The sequence below is a fragment of the Onychomys torridus genome, chromosome 13 (assembly GCF_903995425.1).
Source record: "Onychomys torridus chromosome 13, mOncTor1.1, whole genome shotgun sequence".
NCBI classification, from domain to species: domain Eukaryota; kingdom Metazoa; phylum Chordata; class Mammalia; order Rodentia; family Cricetidae; genus Onychomys; species Onychomys torridus.
Genome location: NC_050455.1, coordinates 32,376,503 through 32,404,266, shown reverse-complemented (window position 1 = coordinate 32,404,266; position 27,764 = coordinate 32,376,503). Strand labels below are relative to the sequence as shown.

The 27,764-nt window shown below is 40.1% G+C and overlaps 1 protein-coding gene across 2 annotated transcripts in view; it reads right to left on the bottom strand.

The window, feature by feature from the left end:
- The window catches only part of Stk32a (serine/threonine kinase 32A), a 147,693-nt gene that overhangs the window by 41,942 nt on the left and 77,987 nt on the right, over positions 1-27,764 (bottom strand). For both annotated transcript variants that reach the window (XM_036204427.1, XM_036204428.1), the window contains exons 6-8: positions 21,712-21,749; positions 13,640-13,729; positions 4,298-4,395 (exon numbers count right to left, since the gene is read on the bottom strand). In XM_036204427.1, the coding sequence (XP_036060320.1) occupies positions 4,298-4,395; positions 13,640-13,729; positions 21,712-21,749 (226 nt within the window). The remainder of the gene's footprint in view (positions 1-4,297; positions 4,396-13,639; positions 13,730-21,711; positions 21,750-27,764) is intronic.

Below are 27,764 nucleotides of genomic sequence, written 5' to 3'. Positions count from 1 at the left end.
ATAGCCTTATCTGAAATACAACAAACTTGGGAGGTAGAGGTAGGAGGATCAGGAGATTAAGACCGGCCTCAGCTACATAACAAGTTTAAAGCCAGCCTGGACTACCTGAGAGAGATGCTTTTAAACAAACAGACAGACAGACAAAAAGCAAAAATGTAAAAACTAAACATAACGAGAAAGTTAAGAATAGGAAATATCAACTCCAGTGTCTAATACTCTGCTTCCATGAAGTATGTAGTAGAGAATTTTATGCTGGGCTAAAAGGTTAAACAAACAAACAAACACCAATAACAACAAAACTTTGCTAGAACAGTCATGGTCATCTATGGCTTTAGCGTGAATAAAAGAAATTAAAAACCAAAATGAAATCCTTATGAAAATCTCATTTGGAAACGTGTTACTTTCTAACCTATTCCGAAAATTAAAAAAAATAAAATGGTTTTTAAAATAAAAGACAAGCTAGTGATGATTTTACATCTGTCCACTAGAGGGCAGACGTTATGGATACTAACTTCTCTACTGGGCTTTCCTGTCTTCTAGGGAAACCGTAAGCAACTTAAGAGCCAGATAAAATTTCCACATTAAATTAATCACAGGGCACTAATGTGTGTGTACACATTTATCACATGGCTGACCTTTCCCAGATGTTTAAGTAATCACTAACAGATGAACAAATTTGGAGGAAGAGGAAGTGTTTGTTTTTCCCAGTAGTCAATTAAAAGGTTTTATAAAGCAATCATGGGTTAGAGCTTTGAGGTCAGAAGGCTTTGGATGCTAAACAAGGTCATTCATTTTCTGACCCTCAGTTCCTTCATGTAGAAGATGGAGCTACTGCACAAAGGTTGCTGGGGGAAACGGGAGGAGGTAATACAGGGAAAGGTTCCTGTGGAGTGACTGACAGCTGTGGTGGCTGTATGGGATATGTCAAAGAACCTTGACGTGTGCTGTCAGCAAAGAGGGAGAGTATGTGACTAGGGGTGTGTAGGAAGGGAAAGGGTTAGATGGGGCTAAATGGTGTCTTGTGATTGTGTTTCAAGAGTTCAGAATGAGAAAGGGTCAGTGGAGAGGCAGCACAAGCCTTCCATGCCATTCCAGAAATCAGGAAGCCCAGGCAGGAGGATGGCGAGCTTGGATTTAGCCTGGGCTGCACCATGATTCTGTCTCCCAATCAAAACACAAAGAGCTGCAGCTATATGATAACCAACACTACAGGGGGAGCTCCCTGGAGTGCTATTTACCTTAATCCAAAAGTATGAAAGACATGGAGGTACTTTGGCCTTCTGATGCCTGAGACTGGGGGATGACCACAGGTTAATGTTTAAGGTCTGATCCACCCAAAGTGCAGCGAGGCTCAGAGGGGCTTTTAAAGCACATTTTCTCATTATTTTCTTTTTTCTATAGATAAGAGTGTGCAAATTAGCAGGAAGTTATTGCTCCACACACCTCCTCTGTGGTTTGGTTATGATGATATTTGTAATTAAATGTTGCTACTTCAGGTCTTCTGATTAACTGTATTTTTTCAGCATACTCACGTACCATCTTTAGTGATTCCTTCCTAGAATGTGCCAAAATTGATGTATAGTGCTTTGTCCCTCCCCTCATTTAATATAATATATATTGAAAAGCTACACGGTGTGGATGATATTAAACTATGTAAGCTATATATCCCAGTTTTTAAAATGAATCAACAGTCTGATCACATGGAACAGAAAACACAAAAACTAATAAGCCTGGAAATATTTGTAGGCTAATGTATTTACAAAGTAGAGTTATTTGTGAAAGTAAGATCCACTGAGTTATTATCATACAGAAAGTTATATATATATATATATATATATATATCAGCAGGAAGTTAAAGCATGATTTGTTTTTCTTGAAATTGCTAAATATTTCTACATATAAGCATTTGAAGAGGGTTTATCCACATGAAAACAGAAGGATTTGGGAATGACAATAAAATACTAGGGATTTGTTTTATTTTGTTTTGCTTTGTCTGTTTGATGGTGTAGATTTTGCTTGTGTTTGTTTTAATTTTTTCTATTTAAACTTTTTTGAGTTACATAACTTCCCCCCTCCATTTTCTCCCTCCAAACCCTCCCCTATATTTCCCCGCTGCCAGCGTAATCCCTAAATATTTATCTTCGTACCTTCAGCTAAGTATCGCTCTCTCACCCCTCATCAAGGAAATTTTTCTTTGCAACAGATGGAGACCATTGCAGAAAACTACAACCAATCAGAATGCAGAGCTGTGGAGTCCGTTCCCAACAGATATAACCACAACACAACTCCTGCCCCTAAAGGTGTAAAGATCATTATGCAAGAGCCACCTGGTGACTTATAGCAAAATGCAGATGAAGAGGGGTGAATTACGGCTGAAAATTATGGAGCAACAAAGAGGCAGAAACTGAAAACTTGCATGTTTGAACTGTATTCATAGCATAAAATAATGCAAACAAAACAACAACAACAAAAAAAAAAAAAACAAGAGAAGAAAAAAATTAAAAAGGACAAAAATAGAAGCTCCCGGGGGTGGGGGTGGGGAGTGCTATTTTGAAGAGAATGTGAAGGATAAGGCTGAACAACGAATTGCTGAGGAAATGCTGCTTGTGAGCCACAGGCTTACAAGAAAAGTCAGAGGTGCAGGTGGGACTATGCCAGCAGAGACAGCGCGTTAGTTTGAGTTAAAGCATACGGACAGTGGGCTGCAATGAAGGAAAGGTGTCAGACAACTCAATGTCTTCTGTCCCATCTTCATGGTCAAAGAGAACGAGTTGGACTCTGTTGCTTTGAACTTGGTACTCCCTCCTGCTTTCTTATTTGTCTCCTCTTGGGGGGGGGGGGCTGTCTAACTTATGTCTGTGTCCATCATTATATTTTGGAAGCACATGATTTGGCTGCCTTTACAGGCTCCCAGCTAGATGAGAATTCTGCCTTAGGATGAAACATGCCCTGAGTCATATCCACACTGGATTTGGATGACATTTAGATGATGCTCGGGACTCTAGAGATGATGCTATGCTAAAGGGAGAAATGGTTACTGCTAATGGAATATATTGAGTGTATTTTACATGTGAAGAGGAGGTGGGTTTTGGAGGTCCAGGGGAGAGAAATATCAGGGTGTGGATGTGTCCCTCACACACAGTCTTATATTGGAGCTCTAACCATCAATGAGACAGTATATGAAGACAGGAACTATGGCCAACAGTTTGAGACAGAATATATCCTGATGGCAGAGCCTGACAGTTTAAGAAGATTAAAAGACCCCCTCTCTCCTCCTTTGCCTTTGTATCCTCTCTGCATCCTTACCTTCTTCCCCCTGCTCCTTTCCCCTCCCCCTTCCTGTTTCTCTGTTGTAAGGACACCAGAACCCAGCATTGCTGATGCTCTGACCTGGACTTCCAGACTCTACCAGCTGTAAGAAAATAAATAGTCTAAGTTACCCAGGTCACAGGATGCTATTTTGGTAGGCTGGGCTAACTATGATGAAACTTTGAGAGATATCTGAATTCTGCATTACTTTGTAAAACTGTATACAATATCCTTTTTATTATAGTTCTTTGATCTTTTTCTCTAGAGAAGAGTTTCTTGATGAAATGCTTCCATTGACAAGGACACTACTCCAGTTTGCCAGGGAACTCATACCCAGCAGCCACGTCGGATGGGGCACAAGCAAGCAGAGCACAAGTTGTCTGGTGCCAACATCCACACTTTTTTTTTTTTTTTTTGAGAGGTATATCTGAATTAGAGCTCTGTCGAGTGATTGAAAAATGATTTTCTTTAAACATGCACGTATATTTACCCAAGATAGTGAGGTGTATTGATTTCCCTTCACAGGGAGTTTCTGATTGATCTATGTAATTAATATTAACTGACAGATTTGGTGACACATGTAGGACACTGGATTAATCTGTGCAGAGGTCTCAAGGAGTATTATTAACACCAGACAGTGCAGGTGTTTTCTGATTTCAAATGAACTGCTGCTTGGTTCTTAGCAAATAGTGCATTCTTTCATTCAGAAAAATCTGAAAGGGCTAGGAAGATGGATTAGTGGTTAGGAAACTGGCAGCTTGCAAAGGCCCTGAGTTTGGTTCCTGGCACCCACATCAGGTGGCTTACAGGTTCCTGTAACTCCAGTTTCAGGGAATCCCATGCCCTCTCCTGGCCTCTGTGGGAACTGCACACATGTGGGGTACATACACACATTTGGGCACACACACATACACATAAAGAAACAGATCTTGAAAGCATTTTTTTTTCCTAGAATAATAAGAAATGAGAATGTGTGGTTCAACTGTACCCGGCCTCTCAACAGTTCGTAAGCTGTCACCCCCAGGGACCACCAGTCGACAGCGAAGGAGTACCCTGTTTCCTTCCTGGAGCTGAACATCTCAGGTGCTGCAAAACACAGAAAAGGTCAGTTTCATTCCCCGTGACTCCAATCAGTCTGTTTTCCCAACACATTCCTCCAAAGAAGAAGAATTAGCAGCCTGAAAGGTGTGAACTCTTTCAGTGATGTTTATTATTCATTGGTAGATTGCTCACAGCAGGCACCACTTTCTAATTTCTTACCTCTCTCAGCACTCCCGTTCATCAGTTAACACGAACAGACACACATAGACCTTAAGGGACAAATTCTTCTCTTCTTTAGAGCCAATTACTCTGTAGGTCCTATTGGGCCTCAATTGAGCCACTAACTCTGAGACAAAGAAAGCTGAGGGGTGGGGAGGGGTGTGTGTCTTGATCTGGAAAGTCTACACTAAAAAGGTTGAAATATATAGCAATCTCAAACAATGCTTAAGAGTTGTACAAGACACATATTGGCTTGAGGGTACCAGGCAGCATCAAGGGTATGTAGCCTCCTGTTGTGTGTGAGAACCAGAGAAAAAGGTCACTCAAGGGAAGTAGAACACTTTGCAATAACCATGGGACATTCATACTTTATAACTATAGTTCCCTGAATTGACTCTACTGGAAAGCAGTCGCCATCAACTGAAACTTCAGAGATGACCCCTCAGGCCTTCTTTAAGCACTTTGTTATACCTTTCTAACCTTTAGGTTAGAACAGGGGACATGAAGTACAAAGCAAAGACAGGTACGGTGCTGTTGCTCACCGGTATACACACAGTGTCTACTACAGAACCTGGCACTTGGATGCGGTAGATAGAAACTTATCACACAGAGGAATGCACACTGAAACCACCAGACTTATGGTTAATATCTCTGTAGTTTTGCTGGGTTCAAATGCTGCCTCGAACACTTATGGTGCCCATGAGCAGCAAATCAGTCGGCACATCATAATTCCTGCCCCCAACAAAATCAGAATACTAAAAAGACTTCTTTATCAGTTTAGAAACTAAATGAATTAATGCATGTCCAAATGTTAACATAGTGTCTGGTATTTGCAAACAAACAAACAAAAGAAACAGAAGCAAATGTCCATAACAAAGGAGGAACTGACCTAGTTCAAAGGTGCACAGAGTTAAGACCAAGCCTCCTGTAGTGAGTTACTGTGCAAAGGAAATCCTGAAGACATAGCTTCTTTATTCAAGCCTGCTTACCTGTGCACTTGAATTCTAACTAAATTTCTGTGGACAGCTTCCCATCACAAGTGTAGAATATCGACCTCCTGATGCTCGGGACTGACTCTAAGAGCTTCGTGCTGGAGGACTAAGTGGGTCTCATGCCCTGGTGAATTCATGTTTCACGCATCACTGTGTCTGTTCTTCAAGTTCCAAGTCCCAGTGCAACTGGGAGATAATGGCCCTGACCCTACAGTGCTCCTGTATCCCTGGATACAATGGACTGTGTTTTCTCATTCCTTCTTCAATATTGTACCACAAATCATCTCTAAGGCGACAGTTGGCAAACATGTGACTTAGAGGACACTCAGACCATTCGGAAGCATGGCAGAGACACTGTTGTTAGGAAGTGCCAAACAAAGTAAATAGTACACTATCAAAACAGTGTACTCTGTCATATCAAAGCATCCTTGGAGGAGGTGTGGCTATTCTTTTTTTGTTTGTTTTTGTTTTGTTTTGTTTTGCTTTTAAAGACAGGGTTTCTCTGTGTAGTTTTGTCCTGGATCTCACTCTGTAGACCAGGCTGGCCTCGAACTCACAGAGATCCACCTGGCTCTGCCTCCTGAGTGCTGGGATCAAAGGCGTGCTCCACCACTGCCTGGAGTGACTATTCTTTTTGATATTCTGCAGTATGAGCAGATGTCTACCTCTGATCTGCTATTTGCTCTGTTTTCAAACATGAAGCCATTTGTATATGCATTCCTTCACTAAACAAAGCTTCACGGTATGCTAAGCCCCAGGGAATTGTGATGGAAGTTTAAGAACAAACACCATGACAACATACACAAGTGCCGTGACTCTTTAGGCCCTCACACAGGTAGACAGTGCTGAGAGAAGCTGAGGGGCTTTCTCTGATTCTTTGGGAAGAACCTCTGCTCCCGAGAGGAGCCAAATGGAACTGGAAAGGCATCACTTTCCCTCCAAGTAGACAGGAGGTCTTTTGTGTGGAACTTTTTTTCTTTTTTAAAGAGTTTTTCAATATACACATTCAGAAAGCATGTGAAACATAAGAGAAGTGAACAAGTATGTAGCAGCCAGGGCCCCTGTGGCCACCATACCCATCAAGAAGCATGACCTTGCCCCCACCATAGCACCTGTCCTATCCACTGTGTCTAGAACTCACCATCCTGAATTTTAATTTAATAATGCTGTTTTTTATATTAATATATAAATTTCTAAACAACAGTTTAATTTTGCCTGTATTATATATACTTCCTCAGGGCTATGAATTAATGGACTGAGGGAGTAGCTAGCGGCATAACTGTTTACTTATTTGTTTCAAGAAATTATAGTAAAGGAAACATTAACAAAGTAAAAAAGGGGGGAGAGGGGGAAGGAAAACATCCTTATATTCTATCAAGTCCTTTTAAATGAAATGTTAGTCTCTGTAGTCATTTGTGTCTTGTATCTTTAGCTCAATAATATTTGGTCATGATTTATCCAAATACATGGTGATTTCCATACCTGCCCTATTGTGTATAGCTGTTGGAGTTATTTTCAATTTGGGAGTATTGCAAACAGTGCTGTTTGGACCACTCCTGTGCTGCTGTGAGCCTGTATCATTAGTGATGCTATCAGGAGGGGGACATGCTGAAGATGGGGTGTGCATTTCATACACCTAGATAAGGCCAAAGTACCCAGCAAAGGGCTGTGCAGTTCACACCAAGACCAGCAACCGAAGTTCCTTTTGCCCAACACTCCTTTCCACACTTTGGGTTTTTACTGATTTGTTGCATATGCCATTTTATTTCATTGCAATTCAAAATGAATTTCCACTGATTACTAACAGGCTTGCTACAATTTTCATGTTTAACTGGGTATTTGAGGATGATCATTTGGTTTTCAGTGTTTAAAAACCTAGACAGTAGGTTTTTGTCAGGATGTAAGGACAAGGTCTCCCAAATAATTCTATAATATAATGACAATAACTCACAAGATTTTACAGAAATTACTTCAATTCTTGAGTAAACTGTGAAAATGATGAGTTTTGGAAAAAGAACATAAAAAACCCCTTATATCCCATACATTAACCTACATTATAAAGTTATGGCAATTAATACTGAAAACCCCAGAGTACAGATATTAGAATATGAAGTTACTTAAATGATGATTAATGGTTTTCTTTTCTTTTTTTTTTGTGGTTTTTTGAGACAGGGTTTCTCTGTGTAGCTTTGCGCCTTTCCTGGAACTTGATTTGTAGACCAGGCTGGCCTCAAACTCACAGATATCTGTCTGGCTCTGCCTCCCGAGTGCTGGGATTAAAGGCATGCACCACCACTGCCTGGCCATGATTAATGATTTTCAAATTGTCATGGGAGGGCTTTAATTTCACACAGAATTTCCAAATAATTACCTAATAACCTAACAAAAATAAAGTAAGATTTTTACTAAATGTACGTTCAGTGAAAGTAGTGTAGAACTGATATTAAGTAAAAATGAATAGAATAAATAAAATCTTAGGCAAACTAATTCTATGATCTGGAATAAGAAGATCTAGCTAAGAACCGTATCCATGACAAAAACCCTGAAGCAAGTCCACAAGCAAACCTGAGAGACAGGACATGTACTCCACATGTGCCAGGCCCTGGGCGTGAGTCCTAACAAAGATGAGTAGTTGGATCATATTAACAAGAAGTTCAGCACACATGCATGCAATCCTATCAGTCAGGAGACAAAGCAAGGAGACTGCTGCATGTTTGAAATCTTAGTTCATAGTAAGTTCCATGCCAGCCAGAGCAACATGGAAAGAGTCTGCCTCAAAAACTGAATCTTAACACTGACAAATTAAGGAGACAGATAACTCATGTACAATAACAACAGATACTACACAGTAGGAGTTAGGATTTAATATCCCCAATGTGTAAAGGAAGGGATTATTTACATAATCACTAAGAAGTACAAAGCAGAGGAGAAAAGCAGACCCAATAAGAAAATGAGCAGATCCTATGAACATGAAATACATAAAAAGCCACAGAGATGGATTTCAAAATCACAATGTGGTCCACTCCTGCTAATTGTTTTTGGGGAGGTTGAGGTCCTGAAAATTGGGCACAGGTGAGGATGCAGGGAAGTTCATATCTTATGTTCTTCTGGCACAAGTAGAAATCAATATGAACCTTCAGGTAGAGACCTTAGCATGTGTGTCCTGTAACCAGGAATTCTTTCTTGCAATGTTAATTTTAGTTAATAAGTAAAATTTATATATGTTCATTGTGTACAATACATCTTGAAATATGAATATAGTGTGAATGGATAAATTAAAGCAACTATTAATTCAACACATATTTACCATTTTTTGATAGTGTGTGTGTGTGTGTGTGTGTGTGTGTGTACACTTGTGCACATTCCATTCTGTGATGTGAATGTGGAGGTCAGAGGACAGCTTGTAGGGGTCACCTCTCTCTTTCTACTATGTGGGGTCCAAGCATCTACCTCAGGTCTTCAAGCTTGACACAAAGCATCTTTGCCTGCTCAGCCATCTTGTTGGCCCCTCCTGCTTTTTATATTGGTAAAAACCCAAAGTTACTCTCAATGATCCTCAAGCATAGAAGACATTATTTTATACTAGAAGTCATCACAAAGAAATAATGAAGTTGGTGGAAATGATCCTGCTAACAAGATTTCTATTACAAAATTATATTTCAAACTGAGAAACAACCAAGTACTCAAGAATACAGGAAGCGAGACACATTGTTGTGATGTACTCTGATCTGTAGCACATGATACTAACAGAATGTTAGTTCTGTTTCCTGACATGGAAAAATGAACAGTGTTAGTCATCAGACAAGACTCAGGTTCTGTGGGCAGAGGAAAGAAGTGTGTTGACTGACTTGAACCAAGGGCATCAGGTGGCTCACAGAAGTGCTTCTCAACTTTCTCAATGCTGCGGCCCTTTAATATAGTTCCTCATGTTGTGGTGACCCTCAAACATTATTCTTGTTTCCTTAAATTATTTCATTGCTACATCATAACTGTAATTTTGCTGATGTTATGAATCATAATGTAAATATCTGATATATGACCCGCATGGAAGGGTCATTAGAGCCTCCCTTCCCAAAGAGGTCACAGGCCACAGGTTGAGAACCGCTGGTTTAGACCATGCTAACTGCTCAGATTGCTCACCTCTAAAGTGGAAACAGCAGCAGTTATTGCCTTACAGAATTGTATTTAGAGTGAGTGATCCAAGGCCTGCTCCCAGAATGTACCCGGCATGCTAGAAATGTCAGTCATTACACCATTATCACTGCCATCTCCCCAAACATTCCAGGCTAGATGTTTCTAGATTCAGGTTTAATTTCATGCTCTGTCAATCACTTGCTCTGTGGTTATGATCATGTCATTTTTCTCTCTGGGTTGGATTTTTTTAATGTAGAAATAAAAATAGTAGTAAAATCTGTCATATGGAGTTGTTTTAACAATGTAATAAATATTAAAGATGTAAGAAAGCACCCAGGACATCGTAAATGCTTACTACATGCTAGCAATTGTTGTTACCTTTACATTATCAAATGGATATTTACATCAAAGAAATTTAATCTCATCCAGTTTCTAAAAATGTAAAGATAAATGTGTTTGTACATAGAGAAAACCATTCAAAAGGAAACTATAAACACCTATTGGTAGGAGAACTAATTTACTTCTTGCTTGTCAGCATTCTGTACTTTTCTTCATAGTGGACACACACACACACACACACACACACACACACACACACACACACACACACACATACACACACACACACACACACACATAGTTTCTCCTCTAATAGGGAGAAGGCTTTAATTGGTGAACTCCTAATTGATCTGGATTATACTCACACAGTTCTAAGGAGAGTAGTGAGGTGGAATAGGAGGCAGAAGGTAAGAGCAGGTGGAAGACCCACCTCTCAGCGCATCTTTGATTCAGCCCCGACTTCTGTCTTCTTAGTTTTTTATTTCTTCCTTCCTTCCTTCCTTCCTTCCTTCCTTCCTTCCTTCCTTCCTTCCTTCCTTTTTTCCTTCTTTCCCTGCTCCCTTCCTTTCTTCATTTCTCCTTCTTTCCCTCCCTCCTCCTTTCCTTTCTTTCTTTCTTTCTCTCTTTCTAGTTAATTGCTAGAGTTCTACACCACCATTGTAAAGTGGGTGCTACTAAATTACCAGAAGGTATAGTTTGCTAAATTATATGAATACAATTTTGAAAGAAAAAGAAGGCTCCTATCCATAATTCTTCATGAAAAGTGATCTATCAAAAAACCCACAAAACAAAACAAAAAAACAGAGGCAAAAGCAGTTGTAGGTAAAGCCATAGGCTATGTCCTTCACATATTCCTTTTGGAATACAATGGAAAACATTTCCAACATGATGGGCAAGCTAAACTGGTTCAGCTCTTACAGAATCATGAGTAGAAATTACCCAGCACACATTTCACCCCATATGCCTCCCAATATCTGAAGCCAGACAAAGCTTGACTTAAGGCTAAGACTTTCATTTCAAGATGACTAATTGTTACTGTACAGATCGTGGTAAATTGCTGAGTGTTGGGTTGTCTTCATGTAAAAATGATAGGTATAGTCAGCCTTATAGGTCAGGTTGAGAAAAATAAATGGATAAATGGATATAAATTATCTAACACATTGTCTGGTCCACAGGAAGAGTTTGATAAATACTAGCAATTGCCCATTAAAAGTGTGAAAGTGTGATGGTGCCTGGCCTGGTGTCTGGATCCCAATTTCCTTGTTCTATCCTTTGAAGATGCTAGAAATGACAAGTGCGAAAAAATTAAATTATACAGATATTACACTTAAAATGACTGGGGAGAGGAAAGAATGTGGTCCTCCTGTGCTTCTGTCACCATGGAAACCATCCCAAGAAACCTCAGATGCACGCTTTATGATTTGGCGCCAAGAAAATAGCCTATAATGTGGAAACCTGGGGAATAAACTGGACAGACCAGCAGGCCTGGATACTCCCTTTTATCACTAGAGTGCCATGGGTTTTAGGCAGAAAAATGGGCTGAATTATATGTGCTCATTATTTTAGAAGTGACAAAAGAAATTTATTCTACCCCCTGGTCATTGAGAGCCATGTAGTCTGTAGTTGTTCAAATGTTACATATAATAAGGCCTCCCCCGCCCCTGAGACAATCTTGTAGTGGCCTTTCATGTAAGAATGACCCCCCCCCCCTTACATGGAGGAAAGAGAATGAAAAACTGGTAGGAAAAAATTGAAAGTGGCATTGTTCTTTTCCTTGTTCAGAACTTTTTCTATGAAATTCTCTAGCTGTATCTAGCTTGTTTCATCCATTCTACCCTTTACTGAATCCCTTCAGCTTCAGTAGCTTTAAGATCTTAACTAAGGAAGAGAGATGCAGAGACTGGGTTTCCTTCTCCTATCATATGCTAGTAATCCTGCATTGTTGAATGTCTTGTAACTGGTTAGTACCACACCCCAGCCCATTGATAGCTTATCATTTATCACAACCTAACACATTTTAATCCCTTTGCTTACTATAATGCTTCAAATATCTTAAATTTTAGTATGGTGAATCCTGAAAGTAGTCTGTCAGAGCTCAGTCACCCACCTCACCAGGCTGGATTTTCAAACCTCGGTGTAGGGATGGAGGATTGGGCTGGTTCTTACACACCTCCATCTCTTGTTTCCTAGCAAGTACTGCTTGTGTTTGAACATACAAAAGGGACCACGAGTTCCTACTACAAGTATGATGAGTATGCCACAGAGTTGGCAGAGCTTGTCATTTCAGCTTGCACAGCAGTGACCTGATGACTTTGTGAGCCTGTTGATGACAGGACAATCTACCCTTAGAAAGTCTGTGGCAGGTAGTCTGTACTGCAACTGGTGGCATCTCCAGTGAGGCATACAGACATGAGTCTCCTTTCTAAGCTGTAACCCAGCACTGGAGATACCCCTGTGAAGCTGGACCACAAGTTTTACCAATCCCTCCCCACACACCAAAACAGTCAAGTTCTCTCTTCTGCTGTTGATGTGTGTCCCCACAGTCAAGAAACCCTCATGAACAATTAGGGTCTGTCAACTCAGGAAACAGCAAGCCCAGCAGACAGACATCTAACCCAAATCTGAGTGTTAAGATTCTGATATTACAGCCAAACCAAGAATTAACAGATAATTATGAGAATTAACTCACATCTGTAGCAGTGATGTGAAAAGGGATACACTTCATTACTGTGAGAACCACATGTCTCCTGAAAAATAGTTCTCTTTATTTCCCAGAGCAGACATGGGGGTATAGCAAGTTCTACTGAAACAGTGTTTCTCTGCAGATGAAAGCCCTGACAATTGAAGGTAAAGTTTGTAGCTGATTTGTCGCTACAATTAAATGTAGATTTTTATGGGCTATTTGACTCCCAGACCTGCACTGTTAAATTCTTAATCATCAAGGCAAAAACCGGTTCCATATATCACGGTAAATGAAGGAGTGAACATAACCGAACAGTTCTTAGGCATAACCTATTTAGAAAATTAACTCATGAAATTGCTGTGGAAACAAAATTGAAGCTAATCTCATAACTGGGAAGGTACTTTGGAAACTTTACCACATTGTGCATGCATACAGTATAATTTAAATAACACTAAAATTATTACTCGTGTGTTACTTATTTCTGATTCTTTTTGTTTGATTTGTTTTGGATCTCTCCTACTGGCATGTAAGTTCCATGAGGTAAAGACATTGCGTGTGTGTTGCTTTTTAATGGGTCGTGATCATGTCAAAACCCTTCCACATATACAGGTAATTAGCTATTGACTAAATTCATACTTTTGTTCAGAAATGGATAGACAACTAATTATGTCACAAACTAGCATGTGTAGAATGTGATAGATGTCCCTGCTGTGTCAAGGTCATCCCATGTAGCTTGCTAATGTAGGTGCTTCACTTCAGACCTATGACATCAGCAGTCTCTCAGATAAAGCCAACCAGAAAGGAGTCTGTCTGCTCCAGATCCAAGTCCTTTGGAACTTGACCCTCAGCAAATGGTATCTAGAAGAATCAGAAACAAAAGTTCTTCCAAATGAAAGACACTTGTGAAGCTGCTCACACCCACCCATGTAAGGCTTGGTGCCAGCCACAGTGGTGATCCGAGTCTCCTTGGGCAGCAGAGCAGCAATGTTGAAGTCTGTGATGTGCACATGCCCTGCAGGGAGAGGAAGACCAGGAGAATGTTAAATCCCTTCAACCTAGAAGAACAGCCATCCATCTAATTGAAAAGATCTGGATGCTTAGCCTGTTAGTTCTGGTATGCTAGCTGCAACTGAGTACAGGCAATAAAAGCTCTCTTATTCCATCCTCTAGGCCAATGAAATTTTAAACCAGCAGGTCTGCAGCAGCCAGAGCATGACACGCAGCCATTAGTCTCTGACTATAAACTTGTAGTACAACCTTAGATTGTTTGAAATGTAGTAGACGAGTTCATGCTCCAGGAACTCTTCTGGGTGTTATTGTCTGCTGACACCAGTCTAAACTGCCTATCTTATATATACCGTATAGGTCACAGCCAGGGTCTCTGAAAGTATCACAATTCTCATAATCTCTTATGAGATCACTTAAAAAATACAAGTAAAACTACTGGCATGGATATGAAAACACATTTTTTTTTTGTTGCTGCTGTTCTCCTTTCTAAAACCCCATTTGTATGGGGGAGGCAGACAGGGTATGTTGCCTTCAGTGACTTCTAACAAAGTAAATTCTATTAAGGGACAACAGGCAAACTTCAGAATTTTATTTAAAGGGATTGGGGGCCAGGAGATATGGTCTGTGTCCAGACCTCTGTCCCCGACTGGTAGTAGACATTAAGTCCTTTTCCTACGTTGAGCCTAAATTTCCCCACATTAAAAAATAATGGGTATATTAGATGACGTCTAAGGACTCTTTGAGTTATGAAAACAGCAATAAACAGGTCTCTCTGGGTTGCAACACACAGCAATAAAATGTGTGTGTAGCACTTAAGTTTGGTAGGAAATATACCTTACATAATGTTCCGGGGGTTTCTGCATATACAGCTGAAAGAAGAAAATGGGCAGAGCAGGAAAGTCAAGCTAAGTTGTATGTTAGCTGTTGACACAATAGTTATCTGCCTTGCTAGGTTCTGGGAGTGTTGGCATTCCCGTTTCCATGTGTTGGCTGTTTTGATCAAATAGGGGTAGAAGAGGGAATACCACTTTATTCTCCTTCGGGGTCACCAGTCCAAGCTCCCCACATCAAACTCCACAGCCTGCTTCGGCCCATCCAGCCCATCACTAAGGAAAACTCTCACTCTCTCCATCAACACGGCTCTGTTTTGTGCAGAAAGTACTTTCTTTTTTGTTTGTATGGCATTTTCATTAGGTAAAAGCAGCATTTGTTAAAATGAAAGTTAAAGTATTCTTGGCCAAAACACATCAATAAATGATTTCACTAGCTCTCTTTAACATAGTTCTTTACTTCTATTTCTCTGTAAATCATGCTCCAAATATTGGACAACTTTAGAATTTGATGCAGATTAGGTGGGCCTGAAATTGCCTCATTTTGAGCCTGTTCTCTGGAGTCAGGATGTGTGGCTTTAAGTCTAGTCCCCACCACTAACCAGCTAAGTCACCTTGAAAAAGTCACCTATGCTCTCTGACTGTAGTCTTCTTACTAGGTAAGGTTATGGGAAAATGAAAGACAGCCACAAGTGACTATGGGAGACTTAGCCCAGCACTCATCAGGGCACCAGAATTGTTAACAATCATGAGAAACTAAGTTATAGTTTTTGCAAAACACACATGCCTTTCTCACTCCCCTCCAACTACAACTGGAAAGACAGGAAAGCCAGGCATCTGCATTGAAAACAAAAAACTCCAGAAGACGGTCATGAGCAGTCAGGCATGGAACCTTTCCCTAAAACCTGAGGAGGTTTTCCATCTTCAGTGTATTGTTGCCTAGACTTGTGTTGGAGTAGAATGTAAAGGATGCTTTGGATACACCCAATCCTGAAGCCTGTTCTCTGGACCACAAGCATCAATGTCACTCAGGAACTTGTAAGAAATGCAAAACTCTGAGCTTCTCCATATTTCCGGGTCAGGAACAGGAAGGTCAATGTCCCAGCATTTAAACAAGCCCTTCAGGTGAAGCTGATGTCACAGAGAGCTTGACATCATTGTTTTGAAAGAAGACCTGGCTCAGTGGAATAGTGAGACAAGTCTCACAAGACTACAAAGTAAGTATGGGGGAAACTGGCCCCAAAAAGACAAACCCAGTCAGCACTGACTGTCTTCTGCTCAACGTGGCCGAGTGAATGAACGATGAGTATCTACTAACACTTGTACACGATTCCTTCAGTTTTCACAATGCTGTCACCACTGTCCCAGCTAAGTGGTCCCTGTTGTATAGGTAACTGGCTGATAGCTAAGTTTATAGGATCCAGAAATGGCTGGATTAAAATTAAGATCTAGATATTGATTTAGGATCTAGATGTTGTTCTAGTGACATTTTGGTTCAGATTCTGAACCTCCTAAAGTGTGTTCTGTCACAAAACCAAAGGACTGAGTAACTTGAACATGTAGTTTTTGATGGACTCAGACATCTTCCCCTGCCAGGATGTGAAGGAAATATGTGAGATCTAGGATTTATAGGAGCTCTAGCTGGTGCTGTGACAACTTCCCAGTGCCATGGGCAAAGCTGAGCCTCAGCTCCCATGGGTGCTTCTGTTCTGAGCTTAGCCTGTCAGCTCTCTCTTGCACTGTGAGGGTGACTTCCAAGGCTGGAAAGAGGGATGGGTTCACTATGATGCTGATGGAAGGAATCAGGACTTTCCTTGAGAATGAGGGAATGCTATACCTTCTTCCACAACCCAGGGCTCCAAGCAACTCCTGGAATAAAGTGACCAACCTTAACACTATAGAGATACTAGATCCATTGTCTTTGCTTTGGTGCTGACCTCAGCATTGTAGGATGTTTTGCTGTAAAGTTTTTTTTCATACAAGACTAAGGACTTCCTGATCTAGATATGTGGGGGAGAGTTTCTACCTTGGACAGCTTAAATAACCTGAACTCATCTTTCATGGCTGTTCAGATCAGCTATCACTGTTATCTGTATTCTTCTTCACTGTGTTCAGTTTGAGGCCCCTTTCCTCAACTCATCCCTCTAAGACACCGTACCTAATCAGTTGGCAATGGCCACAACTGTTAAAACATCCATGTTTGCAAGTGTTTACAGTATGTGCCATAAATAGAATTTTCCTGTGATGTCAGCTATTCTCAGCTATAGCTAAGATGTGATTATCATTATCTGGGGCCACATGTATTGTCTTACATTTTAAATAGGATGCTTTCTTGGATTTTTTCAGCATGTGTTGGGACTCTTCATGGAGGAAGCTGATAAGACAGAAGGCTCCGTTCATTCACATTCTCAAGAATGAGTTTTCACCTCCCTCTCTTGTGACTACAGATATTAGGAAGCTAAATTATGTACAATTTTATAATCACCAAAGTCTTTGATATGCCAGACAGATATTATTGTTCCTCTAAATATAACATTCATTTCCCGACTAACTTAAGAAAAACACAAGTTCTTTAGACACTATGTAAGTGATAGAATTGGATTGGCCAATTCAACTGGTAGGATGTGAAAATACGTATCACAACAGTTTGCTCCGATTCATCCAAGACCTGGTGCCATATTGGCTCTGAATTAGTATAAGTGAGATACCTGGGGAGAGCAGTAACTTGAGTGTTCAAAATGAAAAACATTTTTTATGTCAAATGCTGATTCATAAGAGATGTTTATTCACACTGCAAAAAAAAAAAGACTCTATCTTGTATGATTTCACACGAATGCCACCACATGCTGGTGAAAATGAACAATATGAATCATTAGAATAAAACAAAGCTTCATCCTTTTACTGAGCACAGGTGAACTAAGACAGGAGCCATAGGATGTATACCATACTCATGTGGAAGGATGAGCACAGGGGGAGGCATGTAAGAAAAATTACACAGCTGTCCTTCTCAGTTGCTAATCTCTCCATGCCAGGGGTGAAATACTGAAAACGTGGTGGCAGAGATCAGTGACACTAAGCTCTAAGAGGAACGTGGGAAATCAGAACAGCTGCTACTCCAAGGGGCAAGCATTGGTTTGTGGTCCAGCTGATTCTCATAAGAACAATCACATCAGAAGCTTGGAGGAGACAGGCTTGGGAATGCAGTCACTTAAAAGTGACTAATAATTTTGGTTCATGAGCAGTGCTGAAGTCCTAAATTATTTGTAATCTAAGTGAAAATGACATCAAAACAATGATCTTTTCCTAGAAAGGGAGCTCCAGGATAGGGTTTCCAGAATGGATCCCAGACTTTTCACCAGGTCTGCTTCTATCTCACTCATAATCTTTTCTTTTATTAATAGCAACAATTCTGAAGGTGAGTTCAGAACAGGAATACAATGTAGTTCCTGCGGCTGTTGTTGCTACTCATTGTTTAAATCAAAGCCTGGAGAGTGAAAGGGGGCAATGGAGATTTTCCCATGATCTGGGACACTGGAACTGTCCCTCAGGAAGGCTAGGAAGAAAGTTTCCACATCCCAAGCCACAAAGCCCAAACCAGAATGAAAATGCCAAGAGTAGTGACCTCAGATGACTGTGTAAATGAGGGAAAACAGGATGGACCGTTACAAGTAGAGTTACTTGAAGATTAAGGTAAAATGACCTTGTTTAAACCCAGAATTCAACAAGAAAAGGATAATTGGTACATCACATCTTAAAAGCCCAACTAATTCTCTGGGGAAGACTAGTAATCGCTTAACTTTCGTAGACTCTGTCTGTAGAGATCTGAGCTATATCAGATACATACTGCTCTACACAAAGCCACACAGAACATCATCAACACAGTCCTTGGCCAGCTCTGAAAGCTTTTACAATCTCATGGAAGCTCCACTCCCATTTTGTTCTAAACGGTTTCTGTTCATTCATTTGTTTGTTTTTATGGCTGACATTGCACCATACATTGTCAGTGTTGTTGTGTCGGTGCTTAAAAGGATTCCAATATGTTCTTGTTTTCTAAGAAACAAAGGCACAGAGACTTTGGGCAACTTGACCAAACTCTGAGAGCTAGTGAGAAGTGAACTGGGTTTTAAAGTAATCCAGCTCTGGTACTCAGACTCTAAACAACACTATCATCAGTCTTTCACAAGAGTAGACTCTCTGTGGGGCTAAACTTGAAAAGTAATTGATTCACTCACTTTCTTCCTAATCTGCAATCACTAAATTTCCAAGAAAAAATAATGACGATGAGGAAGACAATGATGAAGAGAAAGTAAAATGAAGGATGATGGGTACATATGTAGTAAAAGCATGACCACACATGTTCTAAGAACCAAGATTAAACTGGAGTGAAAAATGTTTCCATGTTTACATGTCTCCTCAGAGTCTTACAAATGATAAAGGGATACTACGGGCAGCTGTCTGTCATGAAATGTAAGGAGTAGACCAAAACCTGCTTCTGCTAGGTCAGCCATGTTTTCCCAAAAGCTTGGTGGCAGAGTTGCTTTTTGTCTAAATAACAAAAGGGTGGCGTGTGCAGGCTGCCCTTCTCTCCAGTAATAAAAATTCATAGTGTATTTAAACCAGGCATGGGAGGATCATGCCTCCCCTAGAAGTCTGGGAGAGCTGGTGTTTTCATGAAGGTCACCTTCATGCTAAGTCCCAGCATTGCTCTGAATCTCAGAAATGTGTTCCAAAATGTCAGAAGCTATAACGGTAAAGAAATAAGACATTGGAAGGAAGTGGGGGGCGGGGAAATCCCTTCAGACAGTCCATAAATAAGTAATGACTTTGCGCTTTGAGATTAGAGGCCGTGAACAAAGGTGTTTCTTAGCTCTCTGAGCCTAGATGGGGCTGGGAAAAAAAATCAAGTCTCAATTCAAGAAGGTAAATAAATAATAAGGGAAGGATGGTCCTTGAAGTTTCAGTTTTAATTGCAAATCCTGCTTATCAAAGTTGAAAACATAAGGCTCTTCACAGATTCAGGTTTGCTTTACAGAAGTTTTTCAACACGAAACAAGGGTGAAACTGCCACTGTGAAGTCAGGTGAGGGCAGCTAAGCACCCTGGGACTCCACAGGGCTTGAGTCACACAGACTACTTCCTAATAATGCACCTAGTAATGCAGGGCCCCCCACCTGGATTGATATTGCATGTACCTGCTGCTTTAAACAATAAAGTGAATTGCTCTTTGACTCTCCTATAGCAAGACCCATTTCCATTTGATCATGTTTTAAGATACAGTAAGGAATGGGGGAGGAAGAGAGATTAGTCAGTGTACTAGCTGGTTTTGTGTGTCAACTTGACAAGCAAGTTCAGCAAGCCAAGGGAAACAAGCCAGTAAGGAGCATTCTTCCATAGCCTCTGCATCAGTTCCTGCCTCCAGGTTCCTGACCTGTTTGAGTTCCTAATCTGACTTCCTTCAGTGGTGAACAGTAATGTGGAAGTGTAAGCTGAATAAACCCTTTCCTCTCCAACTTGCTTTTGATCACGGTGTTTGTCGCAGCAAAACAAACTTTAACTAAGACAGCCATTACTTCAAACTGGTTTGGGGCTCATGTACATTAAGGTAACTGTGTCCTCTGAGTGAGCTTTTAGGTAAAATCCTCTATTTACTATTTTATGCTTGTGCAAAATTAGACATGTATATGGTTAAAATCAGATGCACTATGGGCGAAAACATAGTAAAAGGAGCTTACATCATTCAATCCTATCAATCAAAACAGAAAGATCCTCCTAGCAACCAACGTTTTCTCCTGAGCTGCATAAAAATGAAGCCTCAAACCATAACTGGGGCTCTCGGACACTCCAGCTGCAGTAGGCTACTGCTTCTTTGCAGTGTATCTTCTACTGCCTTTAAATGAAACTGCTTTGCCATTTGTGTGCACTTTCTCAATTATCTTCATGAGATGCCAAGAGCCTAGAAACACTTATTGCCAACAGTGCCCACCGTCAGTACTCCCCATTTACAGCAGGCAAGCTGTATGCCCTACAGTATCCCCTGATGTAGTACCAATAATGCCAAAAAGACTTTTTTAAATGTTGAGAAGAGGGCTGAGGAGGAGTCTCTATGGTTAAGACCCAGGTTTGATTATCAGCACTCACAGAGTGGTTCAGGGGATCCTATTCCTTCTTCTATCCTCTGCTGTTGGTGCACACACATGGTACACAGATATACACACAGGAAAAACACTTACACACATAAAATAAAAATGTTAAAACATGCTATAAAGAAACCATGCCTATTTCATTATTTTGGCAAAATCTTGGTTTTGGTTTTTGTATTGGGTTTTTTGTTTGTTTGTTTGTTTTGAGACAGAATTTCTCTGTGTAGTTTTTGGTGCCTGTCCTGGATGTTGCTCTATAGACCAGGCTGGCCTCGAACTCACAGAGATCCACCTGGCTCTGCCTCCCAAGGGCTGGGATGAAAGGCATGTGCCATCACTGCCGAGCCACAAAATTTTATATTTAGCCAGTGAGCTTGTACTTTAGGCAGCTACTATCCCCTTCATGATTACTGCCATTTTCCACTATCAATTTTATATCTGGGCCCAATAAAACCATTTTTACCTACATTACATTTTTTCTTTAAGCTCATTTATTTTCTTAACTGAAAAAAAAAATTGAACTTAAGACTTGATAATCTCTTATGTGTGGAAGGAATTTGCCTTCGTGAGGTGCAAACTATGGAAGAATACACTAACAGAATCATCTCAGTTACTTGGTGGATACCATTACCTGACAAATGCTCTGCATTCAGATTAGCTCTATCTTTCACTGGGAGATATTAGGAAAAGTAGTACTAAAATAACCAGATAGTTTTCTGGAAGAAATGTAGCACTGGAAGAAAATAAAGTAAAGAATGACTTTCTCATCGTGTTACTTATCTCAATATTATTTAAGAGTCTATTATTGGAGTATTACACTGCTATAAAGTTTTCCTATCTAGTCTCTCCTACACACAGATGAAATGTATATAAGATATGTGTGTGTGTATATATATATATATATATATATATATATATATATATATATATGTATATGCCAACTGAATCAAGCTAGGATGATCAATGTGTTTGTAAATACCTCTCACATGGATGATTGCAAGCAAATCATTTACTTACCATGTTCATCCAGTAAAATATTGTCAGGTTTCATATCCCTAGAGGAGGAAATAAGGAAAAGATAAAGTTGTTCATAATAAAACAAACAGAGCCATATGGTAAAAGCAAAAATGCTCAATAGATCCTATTTAGGGTTTAAACATTATACTAGCATTTCATCCTATTATAGAATATGAGACAGTTAACATTAGCTGTGTAGATTAGAAAACTAAGGATTCAACCAAGGTCACAGATCAATAAATGGAAGAATTGGGTTTTGAACCTGGGCTTGTCTCATGCACAAAGACTCTTAATTGCTATAGCATGAAAGTATTGGTCAGCAGGAATTTATGGGACATTTACATTGACATAAAGTAGCATGAGTAACATTATCCATTGTCTTCTTGTGAAACTCCAGTTACACATGATGTAATGCCTTTAATTGCTTAATTATTGTACTCAGGGTAGTAAAAGAGACAAATTGTCTATAAGTTAGTGTATAACATGATAGCTATAATTACTATATATTGCATTGTATAGTAGAAATTTGCTAAGCTGGTCAATTTCTGACTTGCTCAACTCAAAGCTGAAAAGGTAATTGCATGAGAAGGTAATGGCAATCTGCTTGATAGTAATATTCATTTTATTATGTATATATTTGTCAATGCATCATATTGTATACCTTTAAAATGTATCTTTGTTATTAGAAATGAAAAACAAAACCAAAAAGATGATAAGGGGAAGAGAAAACCACTCTCTTCCAATGAAAGGAGTTTGTGTTGACAGATGTGAACATTGATGACTACAGTGTTTTAGATATCCTCATTAAATGATTACACTGGGCAGTTCTCCTCATTCTGAGACTAGCACTATAGTTTATAACAGCCCAAAATTCTCTGTGCTCAGATTTTAACTACCCTTCCATAATGTGCCATTAAAATACTTCTTCCTAGATCCACAAAAGCCATTAGGAAGGAAAATTGTAAAACGGGTTTGGGAACACATTATCAGCGTGGTCATGTGGCTTTTATGTTGTCAGAGTAAAAAATGACCTTATTTTTTGACAGACCAAGGCTGGGCATCATCTTTTCTTGACAAAAATCAATAACCTAAAAAAAACTTACTTATAAACAGAAGTCAGTACATGCTACATCCAGCAATCATGTGGCATGAATTAAGTTATGAGTCCTGAAAATTCCCTTTCATGCCGTGGGCATGTTAAATTCATTCTGGATCCATAGAGGGATCACCTTTCTCTGTGGCAGGATTCTTTTCTGTGCTACAGGGTATAATTTACTAAAAAGGTAGTATAACAGGTCTTCAAATTGCAGGTTGCTGTGGTGAAGCACTCTTGTAATATTGCAGACCTGTCTCCACACCCTTTGTTTGAAGAATTAATAAGTCCAAATTCACACATGTCATAGAAGCTATTGCATTATCTGGCTCTGTGCTCCAGCTATGTACACATGTAGGATCCTCTAACATATTTCCTGCAAACCCTTGCCTACTTGTTACTGTACTCATAGCTCTTTAGCCTGAATCAGACCCTCTCACTGCCACTCTGAGACACAGCAGATTTACCCTGGGCATCAGAGATTTCACTTCCTCCAAGAAACCTTCTATGACTTTCCAATGCTGGACCAAATGCTTTGATGTGGTTTTGACCTCCCTGTAATATGTGTCACACTTATATATAACTCTTCTTCACAGTTAGGTTCATGACTTCCTTGATGCTGGGGATGGTTTCCTAGACAGCACATAGAGTCATGGTCTGTGGTGGTCACTAAAAGAGACCCAGGGAAATTCTAGCATACAGTAAGGGGGAATCCAACAGTACAGGCCGACTGTACATCATCAAAACTCCCTGTAACAGGAAGCTGGAGGTAACCCAGGCATCAGGCTCTTCCTGCCATTTTCAGACTGTATCAGTTGATATCACTGTTTTCCAGGAAAACAAGAGGCTTGGGCATGAAACAGTTGTGTATGGCAAGGCCAATGTCAATATCTCTTTGCCTGTGTCTATGAGGGTGTATGACAGAGATGAATCAGCACAGATTTCATATTATGTTAATTTTATATTAAGTACTTGAGTATCTTGGTTGACTCTTTTTGGACTTTCTTATCTTTTTGTCCACTAGGTTTCCCTGAATCTATCTAGAAACTTAGACAATAATATAGAGAAATCAGAGAGATGAATAATTGGTTGAATATGCTTTCTTACTTCAATGTTATATTTCCTCTCCCTGTATTTATCTACTTAGGTAAGCCACCGTGCTCAGATAACAGAGAGAGAAATGAGACCTTGTTCCCTCAGGGACGGAGAGGATGAGGAAAGGTACACAAAGGAACCAAACCAGAAAGGTATGAAATGGTAAATGGGCTCATTTGTCACAACATCAGTGAAAGAATATGAGAAAATCTAATAAAAAAAAAAGTGGATTTTTAAGCACTGTAATAAGTTACATAAGCTTAGACTCTAACTACACAGTTTTTTTAAACTATAATGAAGTAACTTCTAAATCAGTTCAGAGAAAATTACAGTATGATAAAATGGTTTATTCATGTACCAGAAGAAAGAAACTGAAAAGAAATTGAGAGAGTTATATTAAAATTCCTACTAGAACAAGTTGAGTTTTCCAGTTCTGAATTTCAACTCCATTTCCTTTCTTTAGAAACACTTCAGTACCCTAAAGTAAATCAGAATAAGAAACCACATTTCCTAAGATGATTATTTCACTTATAGTTGGTTTAGCTTAATAGCCAATAGAACTGGATATGTTTGAGGTTCCCTGAGAAGCTTGGAGCAGGGAGGACTTTCTGCCATAGTTCAGACCTAAGCCAAACATTCTGAGGAACAGCCACATTCAGAAGGCTCATCAAGAAAGCACAACAACCAACAGTAGATGCTGTTGAGCATGTGAAGGAAAATTGCACACTGTTGGGAGAATTTAAGTGAGTCTGGCCATGGTAGAAATTAGCATTAAGGTTCTTCTAATGACCGAGCCAAAAGAGACACCGCTATGTTCTCCACACAATAGGATGGAAATAAAATTGAGGGTTCATATCCAACTAAGTCAGTGTGCCAGGCAAGGCTTTGACACGTGCCTACCACTCTGAGGTCACTTCCCATTTTGATCACTCCTCAAACCCCTCACACCCTCCCTCACTTATTACTTCCTCTCAATAGATGACTGTACATTGTCGCTTTGCAAAGATCAGAGAACCTTGTGGGACCCACCTATCTTTTAATTTACCTCTGGCTAAGGCATACCACCTCTTCTGTGGGACTTGGAGTCCTGTCCTCTCTTCTTTCATATATTCCCTTGGTAAGTGTCCTTGCAGTCGACACCAACTCCTCCTTCTCCTCTATGAAAATACATTACGCCCAAATCTCGAAGAAGCCACTTCCACCTGTTGCTACATCTTGCTCTTTCCTTAATGATGACACTTCTGAATTGAATGTTGATGGATGGAATTGGGAATGGCATCTGCCACTTTTATCTCAGATCACTAACCAAACTTTCATCTTTTCGGGTCCTTGAGATTACCCTCATCAGGTACATCGGCTCCCTCACTGTGCCAAATCCAATCATCAGGCAGTTACTCATGCCTCAGTCCTGCCCTAGGGTGAGGAGGGGGCTTGATCACTCCTTCCCACATGACACACTTTGTTTTCATGGCTTAGGAAAAAACTCATTTACTGGATTTCTTCTACCACAGAGATCCCGCCTCAGCCTCCTTTGCTAGTACCTTCTTGCTCAAATCTCTAAAATGTGGGGCTCGATCAAGGTTTAAGAATATGCAGAGCTATATTCCACTAAATGACTGCATTTAGTCTTACAGTTTTAAATAGTATTTACATGCCAAATGATAATGCATATGAAGCACATTTCTAGTCCTTACCCTGGAATTACAGATAAGTACATAAAATTGCTTATCTGATGGTGTCATCTGTTTAAGATACACGAAAAATACAAAATTCCTTGAACAATGCCTTCTCTGTCTATCCATAACCCTCACACAATACCAAAATGATCCAGGAGTTTCTTACCCCCAGTATCTGGCCCCATAGTTCTCCCATTTTGAAATGGAAAATCTTGAACTAACTCTAAGCTTTCGCTTTTGAATTCCTAACACAAATTGCTTAGCAACTACTGATAAATCCACCTTTAAAATAGAATTGCTGGAAATAGCATGGGGATCTCCCAGAATACGAACTATGAAAATACCACATGATAACAGCAACTTCATTTCTAAGGTGTTTAGCCCAGAGGTTTGAATGGGAATTTGCATAGGGATTTGTGTGCCCAGACCCAAAGCAGTGTTACTATTCACAACAGCTAAAAGGGAAAAGCAACCCATGTGTCTGTTGATACATGAAAAAGACAAAATATATTTACAATGGAGTACTGTTCTCTTAAAAAGAATGAAACTCTTATAAATGCTACAGCATTAATGAACACATTAATGTCTCAAAGACATTGTGCTGAGTGAAACAAGCTGTTATTGCATGGTTCCAGCTACATGAGGTATGGAGAGCTGTCAAATGCCCGTAAGTGCATATGCTAGAGTAGATAGAGAATGATGGCTTATCATTTAAAGGTACAGAGCTCCAATTCCAGTCAATGGGAAAACTCTGAGGTGGCTATGGTTTCAATCATGTTCAAATATTTACTGTATTTTGTCATTAAAATGATCCAGGTTCATAGCTTATACAATTTAAGCATAAATAGATGAATTAGTAACAAAATTAACATCGGCTGCTGCAAAAGCACTTCTCCATCAGATACTGCCATGGTACCTTTTTCTTGCCTCCCCGTTTTCTCCCGAAAAATCTGTCATCTTCTTAGCATCTGGCAAGGAGTATCATACTCCATGTGCCTTCTCTCCTTGAGCTCCCGTTGGCTTCCATCCCACAGGGAAACTAGAATGACTCCACTTCTGCTGCCCAGTATACACAGTAGTGTGCTGGTGCAGGTCAAATTGCTCCACTGGCCTTTCTCCATCCAGCTCCCTAGCCTCCCTTCCCCCCTCTCCCAGACAGCCCCTTATGTTTACAATCCTGATCCCTGCCCACTTATATGACTAGAGAGCATGGTGCATCACCCCCCCCCCATCCGTCCTAACATTACTACCTGTCCTATAGTTAGTAAAATACCATCACCACCAGTTGTTTCATTGTTGATCTGCTCATTATTTCTATCTCTTCTATAAGGATAAAAGTTCTCTGAGAAAAGAGTGTCATGTTTAATGCTGTAGATGCTGAGACTCATAAAAGTGCCCAGAACAAAGAAAAGTGTTTTAGTAAATGTTCATCATAAAAATCATGCATGAGGCGGGATGTGGTGGTGCCTGCCTTTAATCCCAGCACTTGGAAGGCAGAGGCAGGTGGATCTCTGTGAGTTTGAGGGCAGCCTGGTCTTCAGAGTGATTTCCCAGACAGTGAGAGCTACACAGAGGAACCCTGTTTTGAAAAAATAAAAATAAAAATAAATATGCATGAGTCCTGGTACTAAACTCTGTAACACAAAACAGAAACACAAAAGCTTCCAATAGGTCTTTGGTGGCAGTTATGCTGCATTTGCTGCCAACCAACTGCAAACCTGACCCCTTTTAGTAAGTGTCTGAGCATGTATCAGAGTGGGGGATGACAGACAAGCGCTGTGCAGTGAGTACATGTGACTTCAGACAGAGGCTTTGAATTTGGAGAGCGGTAAAGTCTAAGTCTAGGGACAAACCTATTCTGTGGCATTTCTCTGTTGCATTTTGGTTTGACAAAATAAACCACAGACAAAGCTATGTCCTTCTGCTCTTTCCACCTTCAATAAATAGGAAGAAAAAAAAAAAAAGGAAGAAACCCAATGCTCCCTGTGGCAGGGTCTAAGTGGAACTGATATATCTGTCATTCTCACTTGAGTGACTTTACAAGACATTAGCAGAGTTTGATAGGCTAATTACATCCCTTCACTGCACCTACCCTGGAGTCAAGTTGCTCACTCTGCAATTCCACACAGGGTGTGTGAAAAGGGGGAACAAGGGACTCACTGTATCCAAACCCAGATCAACTTCCCAGC